At 36.1% G+C, this 15,118-nt stretch overlaps 1 protein-coding gene across 16 annotated transcripts in view; it reads right to left on the bottom strand.

Moving 5' to 3' along the window:
• Positions 1 to 15,118, bottom strand: part of LOC131427345 (insulin receptor substrate 1) — a 632,725-nt gene that overhangs the window by 57,945 nt on the left and 559,662 nt on the right. For 13 of the 16 annotated variants that reach the window (XM_058590455.1, XM_058590456.1, XM_058590444.1 and 10 more), the window contains 3 exons: positions 14,936 to 15,061; positions 2,975 to 3,123; positions 1,583 to 2,128 (listed from right to left, as the gene is read on the bottom strand). In XM_058590455.1, coding sequence (XP_058446438.1) covers positions 1,583 to 2,128; positions 2,975 to 3,123; positions 14,936 to 15,061 — 821 coding nt within the window. The remainder of the gene's footprint in view (positions 1 to 1,582; positions 2,129 to 2,974; positions 3,124 to 14,935; positions 15,062 to 15,118) is intronic. The other 3 variants (XM_058590458.1, XM_058590454.1, XM_058590459.1) reach the window with 1 other exon arrangement.

Here is a 15,118-nt window from a genome sequence, read left to right as displayed (position 1 = left end):
TTAATGTTTAATGTTTAATGTTTAATGTTTAATGTTTAATGTTTAATGTTCAATGTTTAATGTTTAATGTTTAATGTTTAATGTTTAATGTTTAATGTTTAATGTTTAATGTTTAATGTTTAATGTTTAATGTTTAATGTTTAATGTTTAATGTTTAATGTTTAATGTTTAATGTTTAATGTTTAATGTTTAATGTTTAATGTTTAATGTTTAATGTTTAATGTTTAATGTTTAATGTTTAATGTTTAATGTTTAATGTTTAATGTTTAATGTTTAATGTTTAATGTTTAATGTTTAATGTTTAATGTTTAATGTTTAATGTTTAATGTTTAATGTTTAATGTTTAATGTTTAATGTTTAATGTTTAATGTTTAATGTTTAATGTTTAATGTTTAATGTTTAATGTTTAATGTTTAATGTTTAATGTTTAATGTTTAATGTTTAATGTTTAATGTTTAATGTTTAATGTTTAATGTTTAATGTTTAATGTTTAATGTTTAATGTTTAATGTTTAATGTTTAATGTTTAATGTTTAATGTTTAATGTTTAATGTTTAATGTTTAATGTTTAATGTTTAATGTTTAATGTTTAATGTTTAATGTTTAATGTTTAATGTTTAATGTTTAATGTTTAATGTTTAATGTTTAATGTTTAATGTTTAATGTTTAATGTTTAATGTTTAATGTTTAATGTTTAATGTTTAATGTTTAATGTTTAATGTTTAATGTTTAATGTTTAATGTTTAATGTTTAATGTTTAATGTTTAATGTTTAATGTTTAATGTTTAATGTTTAATGTTTAATGTTTAATGTTTAATGTTTAATGTTTAATGTTTAATGTTTAATGTTTAATGTTTAATGTTTAATGTTTAATGTTTAATGTTTAATGTTTAATGTTTAATGTTTAATGTTTAATGTTTAATGTTTAATGTTTAATGTTTAATGTTTAATGTTTAATGTTTAATGTTTAATGTTTAATGTTTAGTGTTTAATATTTATAATTTTTGGTTGTAATATCATTTGATTCTTGAATTCACAATTTGGTTGCTTTTCTCTAAGGTTACTTACTATTGTAAAGAAACTCTTGCGAGACATTTATTCTTCGGAGTTCTGAATCTGTCGCGTATCACAATCATAGAAACCAACTTTAGTTTACTTTCTCAAGACCATATTTTCAGCATATATCGAGTATAGCATATAGTGAGTTATTTATCCACATTAGGAAGCGAAAATTTACAATTGTCTCAAGCCGGAAGCCAGGCCAAAAAATAAAATCGTGGGATGAAAAAAGTAAACTGCAGTTGCAACCCGAAGGACACTGTAACTTCATTTCACTCCAAAGCACCCTTTTTGTACAGAAAGTTAGGAAAACACTGCGAAATTTCATCCGTGCAGTGCGATCGTATGTTAAAAGCGAATTGTAGTAAGACCAAGCAAATTTTCCGATGGCAATGACAGAGACAAGGAAAGGTCTGATAAACAAACGAAAAAACGAAATTTGAACGGGATGAAAAGTAATGAAAGTAAGGTGAGAAAAAAACGTAACTTAAAGAGAGTTATATTTGATAGAAACAGTGGCGTACCATGATCATTCGGAGACGGAAACTCAGTGGTTGTGGTGGTGCTGCCGCTACACACACTGGTAGTGCTGACGGATGATGGCGTGCCAACAACACCAACACCAACAGGAGCTCCAGTGTACTGGGTTAGCTGTGCGGGTTGAGGACTGACCCTGGCCAGCGGTGGTTGTTGGATGGAAGTGTATGAGGAGTAGGACGAAGCACTGCCCTCCTCCTCCTGGGGAGGATCCAATTTGGGTTTTTTGATGGAGGTTTTACAGTACGACAGTGTGGGGGATGGATAGGACGAACGAGGTGATCCGGGTGTGGGGCCGCCGGGAGGACTACCAAACGTGGGACCTCCTCCGGTAGTCGGATGGCACGTACTGGCTGGGATAGAGGTGGTAGATGCGCATAGCTTGTCCGAATTCATTTGATGGTATTGATTGACTCTCGAATTTTGACTGGAATTTGGATATTGTGGGACCATAACTACTGTATTAGTGCTAGTAGCCGACGAGGAGGATTCGGAACCCTGTGCGTAAGATGCATGTGAAGAGCTTTTATCTTCTGTAAGATGCAGCAAAATTAAATTAATTAACCTTGGTGGCTCTGTTCCAATTAGGGACGGTATTATTATTTGTTTGTTTTTATTGTCTTTTTTTTGGCTGAATGCCCGAATGTATCGTTTCATGATTTATTTACAGAGTAAAATTATTTTAAAAAAACAGACAAAGAATAATAATTAAACTCGTATCCTGGTTGTGTCAATATTTCAGCACAAATTTAGAACAATTACAAAATTTATTTACATGAACAAAATTGTAGTAATAAAAAAACGAAAAATAAAACATGACCGATTCATCACCAAAACTAATGACTATTTCGAATCTATATGAACTTTGCAAATAGACACATACAATGTAAAATGGGGAAAATAATTAGTAATGTAATATCAAACCGCTACTGCTAAGGCAAAACTAAACTATCAATTGATAGCATAAAGTAACACTAACTAAAATATCTTTTTCACAACATCATCTACTTGGAATTAGAAACTTTTAAAACTTGGGATTAATAATTGTCTACCTAGTTTGCAATAAAACAGATCAGTGAATTATGAGTACTAAGAATCGGTTGGTGAGAAAACGCAGAAAAACATTGCATTAGAAACCAAAAAATTTTAACAAAAAGTAGTGACTTTATATAATCTTGGTAGGACAAGAAAAAAAAAACAAATAAAAAAAAACAAAAGGTGAGAATTTACTTTAAGCCTCCCTAACGGAGTTGTGTGGGTGCCGATCAAATAATAGAGATACAAAAGTGAAGGTTTAAGAAAGGACACAAACAGTGTGAATGTGTGAATAATTTGTAGGTAAATAGGTAGGCTGAACGATCTGAACTTGTACAACTCACCACCAGAGGGCGAACAGTTGATCGGTTTCTGACCGGTATGCGTTGGGCGGCGCACAAGAATCTGCGTCGGCTTCGAGGCTGCATTGGCCGACAAGGAACGATCCCGCAGGACCGGATCCAGACTGTCACCATCCTTGCTCTTGGCGGATCTGGAACAAAAAAAAAACAATGAAAATGTTGTAGAAATTTAATTCACTGTAATGAAATGTGTTATGTAGTGAGGCTTAGAGAGGACCTAGACTAGACTTGATATTCGTCGACACCTACAGAAAAGTGGGAGGAGTCGTCGTCCTTCTGTGAAGCAGGTGAAGCATAAGCATTTTCTTTCTTCAGTATCATTTATCATTTATCCTTTAATGTGAGTTGGAGATGGGGATGGCCGGCAATAGTAGCTAGCATGCTGTTGAGATGTTCGATCTGAGTTGAAATGGTACCAATTCTTAATATCATTTCACGCAACTTAACTCCTATTACCCAGGTAACCAGTAAGCACTAATAACGAGATTAAAATAGCCTTTTATGAGCACTAAAAATGCTTATAGCTCTATATTTGCAATCTGAAAGCTCATTTGTTGTAAATCAATCAGAATTCAGCTATCAGAATGCACACCAGCCATAAATAAGCATTATCTTTGAATAGCCGTGTATTTTGTCAAAGTCGGCCTTAATTCAGTCTCAAATGCGATTGAAATGTCAATTAGCGGTTATTTGCTGTCATAATGCGGCATTAGTATGTGCTTATTGGTTACCGGAGTAGTTATTTCGCAGTAATTACAATGATATCTGTGCTCAAACCACCAAAACCATCATTACAATTTTTAAAGCCTTCGCATCTAACGGAGAAAACTTAACAACTGATTTGGTATTCTTCTCATAGCACAAGAGAAATTTATTACTACAATCATCTACCAGTGAAAATGAATTGATTTGCTTAATATTATTAATTTGAGTTAGTATAAGTTAGTATAAGGCAAATGAATTTCACTTTTCTCTATCTGATACACCACAACCTCCATTTACGAACTAAACGGGGGATCGTAAAAAGAGGTAGTTCGTAAAAAAAGTTTACGTTATTTGGGATTAGATTCGTAAAAAAAGTTCACGTTTTTTGGAATTTACTTCGTAATAAAGTTTTGTGTATTGAAGGTGGAAACCGCTCATCATATGGTTATTTTCGGAACGGATGTGAAGAGTAAGTGCAAGAAAATGATGTTTGGGATCGTTTCAAAATCCAAGATGGCGGCTGCCGGTTATTGAGATTGCTTAAAACCCCTAACAATATGGGTATCTTCGGAACGTAATTGATGAGTAGATGTCCGAAAACGATGTTTGAGGTAGTTCTGGAATTCAAGATGGCGACTTCCGGTTTCTTGATATTCCTTGAAAACCCTTAAAATATGGGTACTTTCGGGAAGAGATTGAAAAGTAGATGTCGGAAAACGAAATTTGAGGTGGTTCTGAAATCCAAAACAGTGACTTCTGGTTTATTAGTATTTTTTTAAATTTTTGCCATATTCCTTGAACTTGGTGTTCCTTGAAAACACAATACCGGAGGTCACCTTGTTGAATTTTGAAACGAGCTCAAACATCATTTATTGGTATCCAATATGTTCCGGAAATTTCTGTGTTTTAAGGGTTTTTAAGGTATATCGATAAACCGGAGGATTTGATATTGGGATTCGAGACGACACCAAACATAGTTTTGCGGCATCTGTTTATTAAATACTTTCCAAAAATACCCATATTGTAAGGGTTTCCAAGGAATATCAAGAAACTGGAAGTCGCCATCTTGGATTTTCAAAATACCAAGAACATCATTTTCTGGAATCTACTCTTTAAACCCGTTCCAAAAATACCCATATTGTAGTAGTTTCCATGGAGTATAAATGAGTCGGAAATCGCTTTCAATGTATGCCAAAACCTCTTTTTACGAAGCAGGTTCTTAATAAAAGTTTACGTTATTTGGCATTCGGTTCGTAAAAAAAGTTACGTAAAAAGAGGTAACGTATAAAAAGTGTTCGTAAACGGAGGTTTGGGTGTACTATAGGGTGTCCCAGAAAGTCAAAGCAGAATTTGGAAGTGTCTTTGTTATTTTTAGAAGACGTTTCAACAGCTGTATTATGATCATATTTCAATTTATAAATCTGCGATTCTCAAATTCCAGTGTTTTCAGTTTTCATCAGAATGAGAAGCATTACCCCGAAAAAGCGCAAGGATAATGTGCGCAAAAGAAGCACTATTTCTAAAGTTTCTCTGATTTAATTGGCAAAATTGAAGGTCCGAGCATCGGAGCCGTTCTTAAAGCGGTTTGGAGGTAGTGTGAGGATTTTATATTTATGAACTGGGAAAAATATGGAGGTACATCCGGCCCTGTGGACCAATTCTGGGCCTGAAAATTATGCGAGCAATTCATACGTAAAAAGGGTGCTTTCGATCGAGATATACCGAACAAAGACACGATATGGAGTGAGGACCAGAGCTGCCAACATTTTTTTTAAATATATTTATTTGACGGAAAATCAATCTGTATAACATCTTTCTCCTCGATAAATGTATTGAGAGCGGACTGGTTTTAAGATTTGAGAACAAAAAAAAATCGAACAACCTGGTTCACCACCGTGGAACCACACACAAAAATTCAAAATCTTTGATGAATAAAAAAAATTTAAAATCGGTATTCATCTGTATCAAAATAAAATATCGGAATTTTAAGAGAGCCTATCTGTATTACTGAATCGAGTCCAAAAATCGGTATAGTTGGCAGCGCTGCTCTTGATAACAACCAGAGCTACCAACCATTTTTTTTTTTACAAAAATTAGTATTTGTCGGAAAAATCAATCTGTACAATATCCATCTCTAAAACTCTAAAATCAATTTAGTTAGGCCGCTCCGCCTGATTTAAATCTATGGAATCAAACACAAAAACTGAAAATTGGTATTTATTTGTATGAAAATTGTATTATCAGTATTTTAAGAGAGCAACTCTGTATTCCTGTAACGAGTCCAAAAATCGGTATAAATTCCAAGAAATCGGTATAGTTGGTAGCGCTGCTGAGGACTTGAAAAAAAAAACAGAAAAATCGAAAACGAAGTGAAAACCAAACAAAGTATGTGATGATTAGACTTTGCAATTCGTACTGTACCAATTATTGAAGGAGTTGATAATTTTTAGGCAAAAATCGGTAAAAAAGCAATGGTTTGGTAAGAAATTTGTAAGTGTGGAATGTTTCTGAGTCCATTTCTGACAACAAATACTGATTTTTACGTTCGGAAATGCTTGCAGTGACGCTATTTTGGCTGGGTTTGGCATCAGTGCGAAGGACACGAAAATTTGGTACAAGCGTGTAGAATTCGTACCCAAAAATATGCATCCTCAAAACTGTCTCAGACTAATTGGAAAATTGTCGGTGCCTTGGTGTAAAATTAAATGGATCTCGGAAATGTTACTTTCAAGTGTAGTAGTGCATAATAGAGTACTAAATTATAAAATAAAATTCGATTTGCTCAAGAACTAAGCTTGTATTGTTAATTTTGATTCGTACTCAGACTACTACTGGGACAGCCTATTATGTATTATGTTGTTGCTGTCAACCGCGAATTTAATTGTCTCGTTGTTACAGACATTGGATGCTTATTGCATTATTACTTTTGTTCAGTTGTATCTTAATAATCAGAAATAAATTTTCAATACTGATTATTTTTCACAAGCGGTAGTATTTAACACATGAGCTGAAAAGTCCCGGGCCTTGTTTTGACAATTTGTTTAGCTCAAAATTAACTTTATTTATCAACGTAATCTCCATCACGAACAACGCAATCATTCCAGCGCAGCTCTAACATATAAATACCACTTTTGTAGAACGATTTATCTTTTGCCTAAAAATAGGACTCAGTTTCAGCAAAACTTCTTACCGGCGAGCATTTTTTTTCAGGTCTGCGAACAGCCAGTAGTCGCTGGGAGTCAAATCTGGCGAAAATGGTGGATGTGGGAGAAATTCGAAGTTAAATTCATGTAGTTTTGCCATTGTTTTGATGGACATGTGACACGGTGTGTTGTCTTGATGAAACAAGGTGTTTTTCTTTGCCATACGCGGTCACTTCTTTGCAATTTCAGCTCTTCAAATGCTCCAATAACGCTATATAATATTCACTGTTGATGGTATTGCCTTTCTCGGGATAGTCGATAAATATTACACCACGCACATCCCTAAATACCGAGATCATACCCTTTCCAGCCGATTGTTGTGCTTTCGGGACGCTTTGGAAGAGATGAATCCATGTTTCATCCATTGTTATATATTGACGCAAAAATTCTTATTTCTGTCTATGTGTTATAATGAGATTTATTTGAACCATATCATCATTTTTATCTCGAAGTTTAAATAGTATCAAATTTTTTTATGAAAGCAGATGATTGAGGTTTTGACCCTTTGTACCACCAAATATAACTATAAATTGAATTCAATTTATTAAACGACAGATCTTATAAGCTCACCGTTAGACATCGCGTCACAATTCAACAGCAATTGGAAAAAATAAAAAAGGCACACTAAGGCGCTTCAATTCAAATCATTCCCCATTCGAAAAGTCGGTTTCATTCTCACGATCAATCCGCCGTGATAATCGCAATTGATTAAGTCAACAAACGGTAAGATGAAGTGCTAAAAGACTGTCATATTCCAGTCTTTTGCGCGGGCAATCATTTCCACCGAATTAGTCATAATTACACGCTAAAAGGTACCTCGCAATAGTAAGAAAAAAATGTATATCTATCCAAAAGATCGACCCCGTCTGTATCCGGCAACCTCGGCAGCGAACATGTCAATCCAAAGAGCAAAGTCACTCGAACGGTGGATTATGCTAGCCGTGACAATGGCTATAACGTAAAAGCATGAAACGGTGCGTGTTCGCAGTCATTATTTCAGCCATGAAAAGCTGGCGGATTTTCGGTACCGTGAACGAACGACGACGGGTCTTACCGGGGGGCAGACAGCAGGCAAAACCCATTTTACGCACCATGTAGCATTGGTCGTGGTCTTCACCGCTACAAAGTTGGCTTGCTCGGTGACGGGTGGAGTCGATTTCTGCTGGTCGGAATGACCTTGTTTCGGGTGTTCTCAATAGGATGTGCGTGTTGTGAAAGCTGATTGAATGTGCTACTGAAGTGCGGTTTTTAATTGGATCACAATCGATGCAGGGGTGGCAAAAGAATCCATATTGGGTGCTAAATCGTAATAAGTTAATTAATAACAGCATCGTCAGAGGGTGACATTGTGATGGCTTTCCAGTGCCTCCACTCAGCACTACTCCATCCTTCCGTCTAAAGTTCGTGCAGGTTATTTTATTAATTTCAATATAACAATAACAATCGTGAATTATGAAGTGAAGATACTCTACCAGTAATAACGGAGAGTGTAATTATTTGATAATGTACTAGAATCACAATGCTGATGCTGAACTGAAATCATTTTTTGCCCGCAATGTCACATGGCTCAACAAAATATATCATCTTCGACTGTTTTTATACAAAATACGCAACTATATGTGCAATGAATAGGTGAGAAATATTCATTAAAGAAAGTGTCTCACAGAAAAATATTCATTTTTCTACGAATTCAGAATCAACATACATATGACCGAATTCACGTGAGTTTCAATATTTACTTCTCTTTTCTGAAAAACGTTCGAACTTTTACCCTGAAACCTTCCATTAGATTCAGCACAACTTTCTCGGTAACTTTTCGTTGAGCTGCTCTTCAATATTTCCGACGAAACCGCTAAACTCAATAGGATGCAGTTTAGTGCAGTTATGGGATTTTGGCATTTTCAATCAAAATCTACTTTTTTTCTTCCAGAGCATTTCAAACGTACCCGACGTGTAGTGAGCAGGTGCCAAATCTATCCAAAATAATGAAAGATTCTCATGGTTTCGGTGGATGGGAACTTTTGTACCCTAATTTTCCGATTCGGATGTACCGTACATCATCAGGCACATTTGCTCTCTGGTCAGCGTTGGAATTGACGTATTGTGCGTCTCGTCTTCCATCCACCAAATTGCACCGGTTGGGCATTTGGAGGAGAACGTCATACAAGTTCCTTGAGAGTGTTTCTCCGAAGAAGCGTTCTGTGAATCGTTTGATGGTTGTAACGACTGGAAGATGAGTTTATATAAGCATTGACGGCTTTCTCGGCCCCAAATCACTAGGCAAATGATTTAATTCTTCTTAAACTGCCCGACGTTTCGACCGTTTTTGATGGCCTTTTTCAAGGGAAATCATCAAAAACGGACGAAACGTCGGGCTTGTTGAGAATTAAATTGTTCTGTGAATCTGTCGTTTTGGGTGCTTCCTGTTCCCAGAAGATTTTGATATTGATACCCTTTTGTTATTCGACTCAACTTCGACACTAATGTCCACTGTTCTGAAAATCTCACGATTAATGCGATTTCAAAAGGCGTACCGCTGGCAGCTCCTTTGCTAGTCCAATGCCCCCTTTTTGCGCCCAGATTTCAGTAAATCTTAGGAAGAATATGTTTCTTCAAGTTTCTCAACAATCAATGAACATTGAAGATTTAGTGCACTTCGTGCTTTTTGCCAGTTTTCGAAACAACAACTTTTCGGAAAACTATGTGTGCATTAATTTTCTACGAAGTGACAAACCAAACTCTATAGAAAGGTAATAGAAATGCTGGAAGAAATGACGTCCGAACGGAGCTTTGGAGACCCATAGTGTTACAAACCGTACCATTTGACACAGGTCGATGAGATGGGCCATTGATCAAGTTCGAACATCAACTGGCTGTTCAGTTCGGCTTTACATCTCATCCAAGTCAGTCGATAAAACAAAACCGCTTACGTTCGGGACAGAAGAAACCAAGTACAGTATTGTGTAGTGAACAATAGAACGACCTCGAAATGAGTGAACCAAACGAACAAAAGCTACCGCCGACACTAAAGAATACAATTGTTGTTGACTTCGGGCAGTGCAAAATTCGATCTTTGATACGAGAACTTGAAGGTTTGCTTAAGGAGCAAATGCATCTTGACATTAAACGTGTGCATTCACTTCAATGCAATAAGACAAATAATGTTGTTTACATCCAGTTTTATAAAGAGTTGGATGCCAATAACAATGTACACTATGTGGAGCACGAGAACATTAAGTACAACATTCCAGTACACTAAGGTCTCTTTTTACACGGTTTTTTTTCGCACGGTTTTTTTATACACGGCTTTTTTTACACGGATTCCGGAATTAACACGGTTTTTATTTACACGGTTTTCGCAATTAACACGGTTTCTGATGAGAGTCATTTGTTTTTTGAGAAAAATTTCAAGAAAGGGAACAGGTTGTCTGTAAGAAAACGATTATGAGAGTCAATTTAAAGTTTGAAAGTTAACTAAAATTATTCATTCAACAATTCACGGGAGTATTGACTGTCGTTCCATAAAATGATTAATCAGTCTTCAGATCTTGAACCCCTGTCGTAAATTACACGACAACGTCCCTTCCGCTCAGTTGTGGTGTATGATGTCAGCATCGTCATTGATATGATCGAGTATTTCGGAGCGTTGAAGAACTAGTCAAATTTACTTCAACTCTTCATCATATCGAGCAGTATAGTATTTCATACCCATTTGAATGATATAGCTCTAGTAGTATTATGATTGACGCCGATGAAATGAGTTGCTTCAACATGACACATAGTTAACGCTCGTATCCGTACTGTATTTTATAGTATTGTACTGTATTTTCGACTCAAATACTGTGTATTGTTTTTTACCCTCAAATCTACTGTATTTTAATTTATACTGTATTTCTACACTGAAATGTACTGTATTTTTTACACAAAAATTTAATACAGAATTTTAAATCTTCAACGCATCGAATTTCGATCTATGGCAGTACAAGAATAGTAACAACACGTAGCGAATGTGAATGACAACACAACAACAACACACACAATTTTTTTCATTAATAATTCTTGTTCAGAGCGCGTCACAACAATCAAGCGAAACTTTGATGATTAAAAAAAAGGAAAAATGTCTCAACCAAAAAGAAAATATACTATAAATCAAAATCATTATCAAAAACATCCGCTTCTCAAAAATGTTATTATTACTTTCGCACATTTTTCAGTTTTTGACGAATTTTAAAATGCCCTAAAAAGGAAATAAAAAATATTTAAGTTTATGAACTTGCTTTGAACGATTTGTTTAGTCTTGTTAAGACGTAGAGCCGTATTGAGTAAGTTTTACATGATATGCGAATACAACTGTGTGATGAAAACCGCGAAAAAGCTACCGCAGAGACGGTACTCGAATCCGAAAATAGCTCCTATCCTCCTGAATCGTTTTGCCAATTAAGCTATCCTGCATGTGAAACATACAAAAAAACGAACTAATTGAGGGCTGAAACACCTTGCGGAGGGATTATTGAGAAATGACTACAAATGAACGCTGTAGGGCCCGAGCACAGCTGAACCTGCTCGGTTCTTATGGTCAGTTAGGCTGTTTGTATGTGTGTCTCACATGCAGTTTAATAGGCAAAACGATTTACCCGTATTTGGCTTGCTACGGGTTCGAGTCCCATCTCTGCGGTGGCTTTTTCGCGGTTTTCATTACATAGTTGTATTCGCATGTCATTTTTTCAATCTGTTTTCCTCGTAAGATGCTGATGAAATTTATTTGCTTTTGTTTTTTATTCACTATTTTTAGAAAAAAGCGTACTGTAAAATGTACTGTATTTTCAAAGTCAGAGTACTGTATTTCCTCGATTTTTACGCCAAATGAACTCTTTTTCGTGAAAAAATATACGAGCGGTACACATAGTAATACCTTTTCTAAATTGATTTATATTCATTTCTATGAATTCTTCCCTTTTAATTCTGTCTCTGCGTCCATAGATCTTCATCCAATACCCATGTCTTCCCACTCAGTTTAGTTGAAAATGACTGTTAAGATCGTTAGTATTTACTACACATCACACATTCGGAATTGAAAAGAACTGATTCTCAAGCTTGATTTGTAGTGTTTATTGGTGTTTTATCAAGTATGACTGGACCCTTCTCGTAACCTCTGGCTGTTTTTTAAATTTCCGTTTTTATTATGAAACAACAGTTACATTTTCACAGTTATGTGCACCTTGTATAAATGTGGGAGTAAAAAAATAAGCTTTTTTCCCCTTCAAATTATCAAAAGTTGCACTTTATCCAAAACAAAACAAACAAATAATCAAATCTACGGTTTTTGGAATTATTACGTCAAATTTTCCATGCGGTTTTTTTGCACGGTTTCCGCAATTAACACGGTTTTCTTTTACACGGATTTTTTTTAACACGGTACGTAACCCCCGTGTAAAAAGAGACCTTAGTGTATATATGGAAGATAGTGCTATAGAAGTGCGTGTGCATGATCTTCCCTCAAGCGTCACCGATTCATATATTCGCAAAACTATGTCCCAATACGGAGAGATTCTCTCTAGCGAAAAAGAAAAGTGTAAGAATTTTTTCCCCGGTATGACGGGGATTTATTACGCATACACTTGAAGAGGCCTATACCTTCTTATGTGATTTTCGGTCAAGATACAAGAATTCCGTGCAAATCACTTGTTACCTATGACAATCAGATGGCCACATGTCAATATTGCCAAAAAGCTGTTCACTACGGTAAACCATGTGATAAACTGGACAAGGAGACAACTGCACCAAAGGACAACGGTGCTTCCTTCACACCAACCCCAAGCAACCCCAGTACACCTGTGACAGCCACCAACAACAATGAAGCATCCCCTTCAACGAATCCATCATCATCTCCTATAGAACAAAGTACACCAGCTGCAGTTAACAACTTACCCTCCAACCAACCAGCAATTGCAACCAATGTACAACAAGGTGCATCTACAGCAACTAGCAACGAAAAGAAGACGGAAATCGACAACAATACCATCGATGCGGCAATGGAAGACGAGACGAAACACGAACGAAGTGCCCCTCAATCCTCGCAGGAGGGAAATGGAAGCTCCTCTCCCCCTAGAAAAAGGGTGACAACGAGATCCAACTCAAAAAAAAAATTATTAAAAAAATCGGCTCAATCGGCCACGTAAAGCTTGTAGCTTGTAGCTTGTAGTATTGAGAAAAAAGATTTCAAACACTTTTGTCGATCATGTTTTTAACTTTCAACCCGAGTAATGCTATGCTTCAATAAAGAGCAGTAACAAACATATTTTCGAATATCACATAGCTGAAGATGCTTTTGAAAACAATAATTTGATATTTGATTTTTAAATGAATTTAAATGATTTTAAATTTGTGAACGTTCCTCAGTAATTCCTACTTAAATTGTGTAAAGTTTGTATTCAAATATTAATTTTATATTGAAAATAAATATTCTTCAAGATGATTTTTTGCTTTTTCTCCTACTCAAAACCAAAATCTAAACTTAGTCCCTGGCCGCTCCCTAAATCAAAAATAGATATATAATTATTTAGAAGGTCTCAGACATGTGTTACACAAATTACAAGACAGTACACGTAATGAAATGTAATGCAATATCAGTTCCAATGGAAAAGTTTAAAGTTTAACACCGGTAAAAGGCACAGCGAGAATTAGGGCAATCTTCAGTAAAATTATTTTTTAAACTTATCACAACACAACGGATGGAAGCCCGTCGGGTCTAGCAATAGAAACGTTTTAACCTTTTCATTTTCGTATTTTTTTCTTGCCCAACTCGAGATCGGAGAGCATAAAATCGAAGTTTTGTCGACTGAAGAAACTATTAGCTAGACCCGCCTCCTCGTAAGTTTTCGTATTATCAAGGTGAAAATTCATCAATTCGGCCAACTCAACCAATTGCTGAAACGTTCGCCCATCTTTAATTTTTTGGGGTTTCATAAAGCTAAATATTTTTCCTAACAAATCATTCACAAATGTGAAACAATGTTTCTTGAAAATCGTGCGAAATCCGCGCCATCGTATCAAAATCTGGGCAGAAACCGCGTAAATTCCGCGAAATATTACATTTTTAATCAAAACACTCTACAATATTTCAACATTTGACCACTTTTAGTGCTGTTAAAATTTTAATGAAACTCTACCGAGTTAAACCTGCGTTTTCTATTAGATAAATCAAAGCAGTAGAACCCAATGAGAAGGGAAACAATCTAGTCTGTCGTGTCACTTGAGCCAATTTGTACTGTTTCCTGATTTCTGAGTCTGATTCCTGATCATTCTGTAGTAGAGCCAGTGAAAAGTTCTTCCGAACGGAATAAAAATCTCAACAATTTACTATTGCAATGAGTACCGCTTTTGAAGCTAACCGCTTTCCGCTGGATGCGAGTTTCCACTCAAGTGCAGCTGCTTTCATCAACTAAAAGCATATCGCGTAATCGTTAGGCAAACGAACAGCGAAATGCGTATGATTCCTTCCATCGCATTCCAATGCGGTGCTATTTCAATTATGATAATGGCTATTAAGTATTATTGTTGTAGAATTTGTTGAAACTGTTTCGCTGCTGGGTTTTCAGTTTTGTTTGCAAAGGCGAAGGCAGGCGACCGATGGGAGGGGGGGGGGGGGGGGTCTGTCATTTAATGTAGCTTTAAAACTACATTCCGGGGTTTACTGCGTCACGGTTTCACCGGAAGAACGGGACAGGTAGGTAGGTGGGAACACGTTTGCCGAAAATCTGGTATTAACACTCGAGCGTGAAGCTACTTGTTACTCAATTATCATTATCATTATTTTGTTTGGCTTCCACGCTGGCTTTCTGGGCTACCGAAGTGGGCAGTTAGCTGCTTGTTGTGTGTTATGTTTAATCCGAACAATCATTTCGGACCAGAATGATAATTTAATTGCCATGCCCCTTTTTCGGTATCACCAGCTTGCACTGGCAGACCGACAAGGACCTATTTTCGAACCATTGGCTGGTAAAATAGGCGAAAAGAGTTATCAATTTGCACTTACTTCATAATCGTTGTGTTCATGTTGTGGGCTATCACGGCATCCTGTGCTTCCATCCATATTTCGCCGGCTCCGGTTTTCGAACCTCGGCCAACCTCCAGGTAGAAGTAGCGCTGCGATGCACCGCATCTGAAATGAGTCATCAGGAAAGAAAAAGTTAGTGTAAGATAGTTAACATTGAGAATA

Source organism: Malaya genurostris, chromosome 2 (assembly GCF_030247185.1).
Source record: "Malaya genurostris strain Urasoe2022 chromosome 2, Malgen_1.1, whole genome shotgun sequence".
In the NCBI taxonomy this organism is placed as follows: Eukaryota; Metazoa; Arthropoda; class Insecta; order Diptera; family Culicidae; genus Malaya; species Malaya genurostris.
The sequence above is the reverse complement of the archived record's forward strand: the minus strand, read 5'-3'. Positions and strand labels throughout refer to the sequence as shown.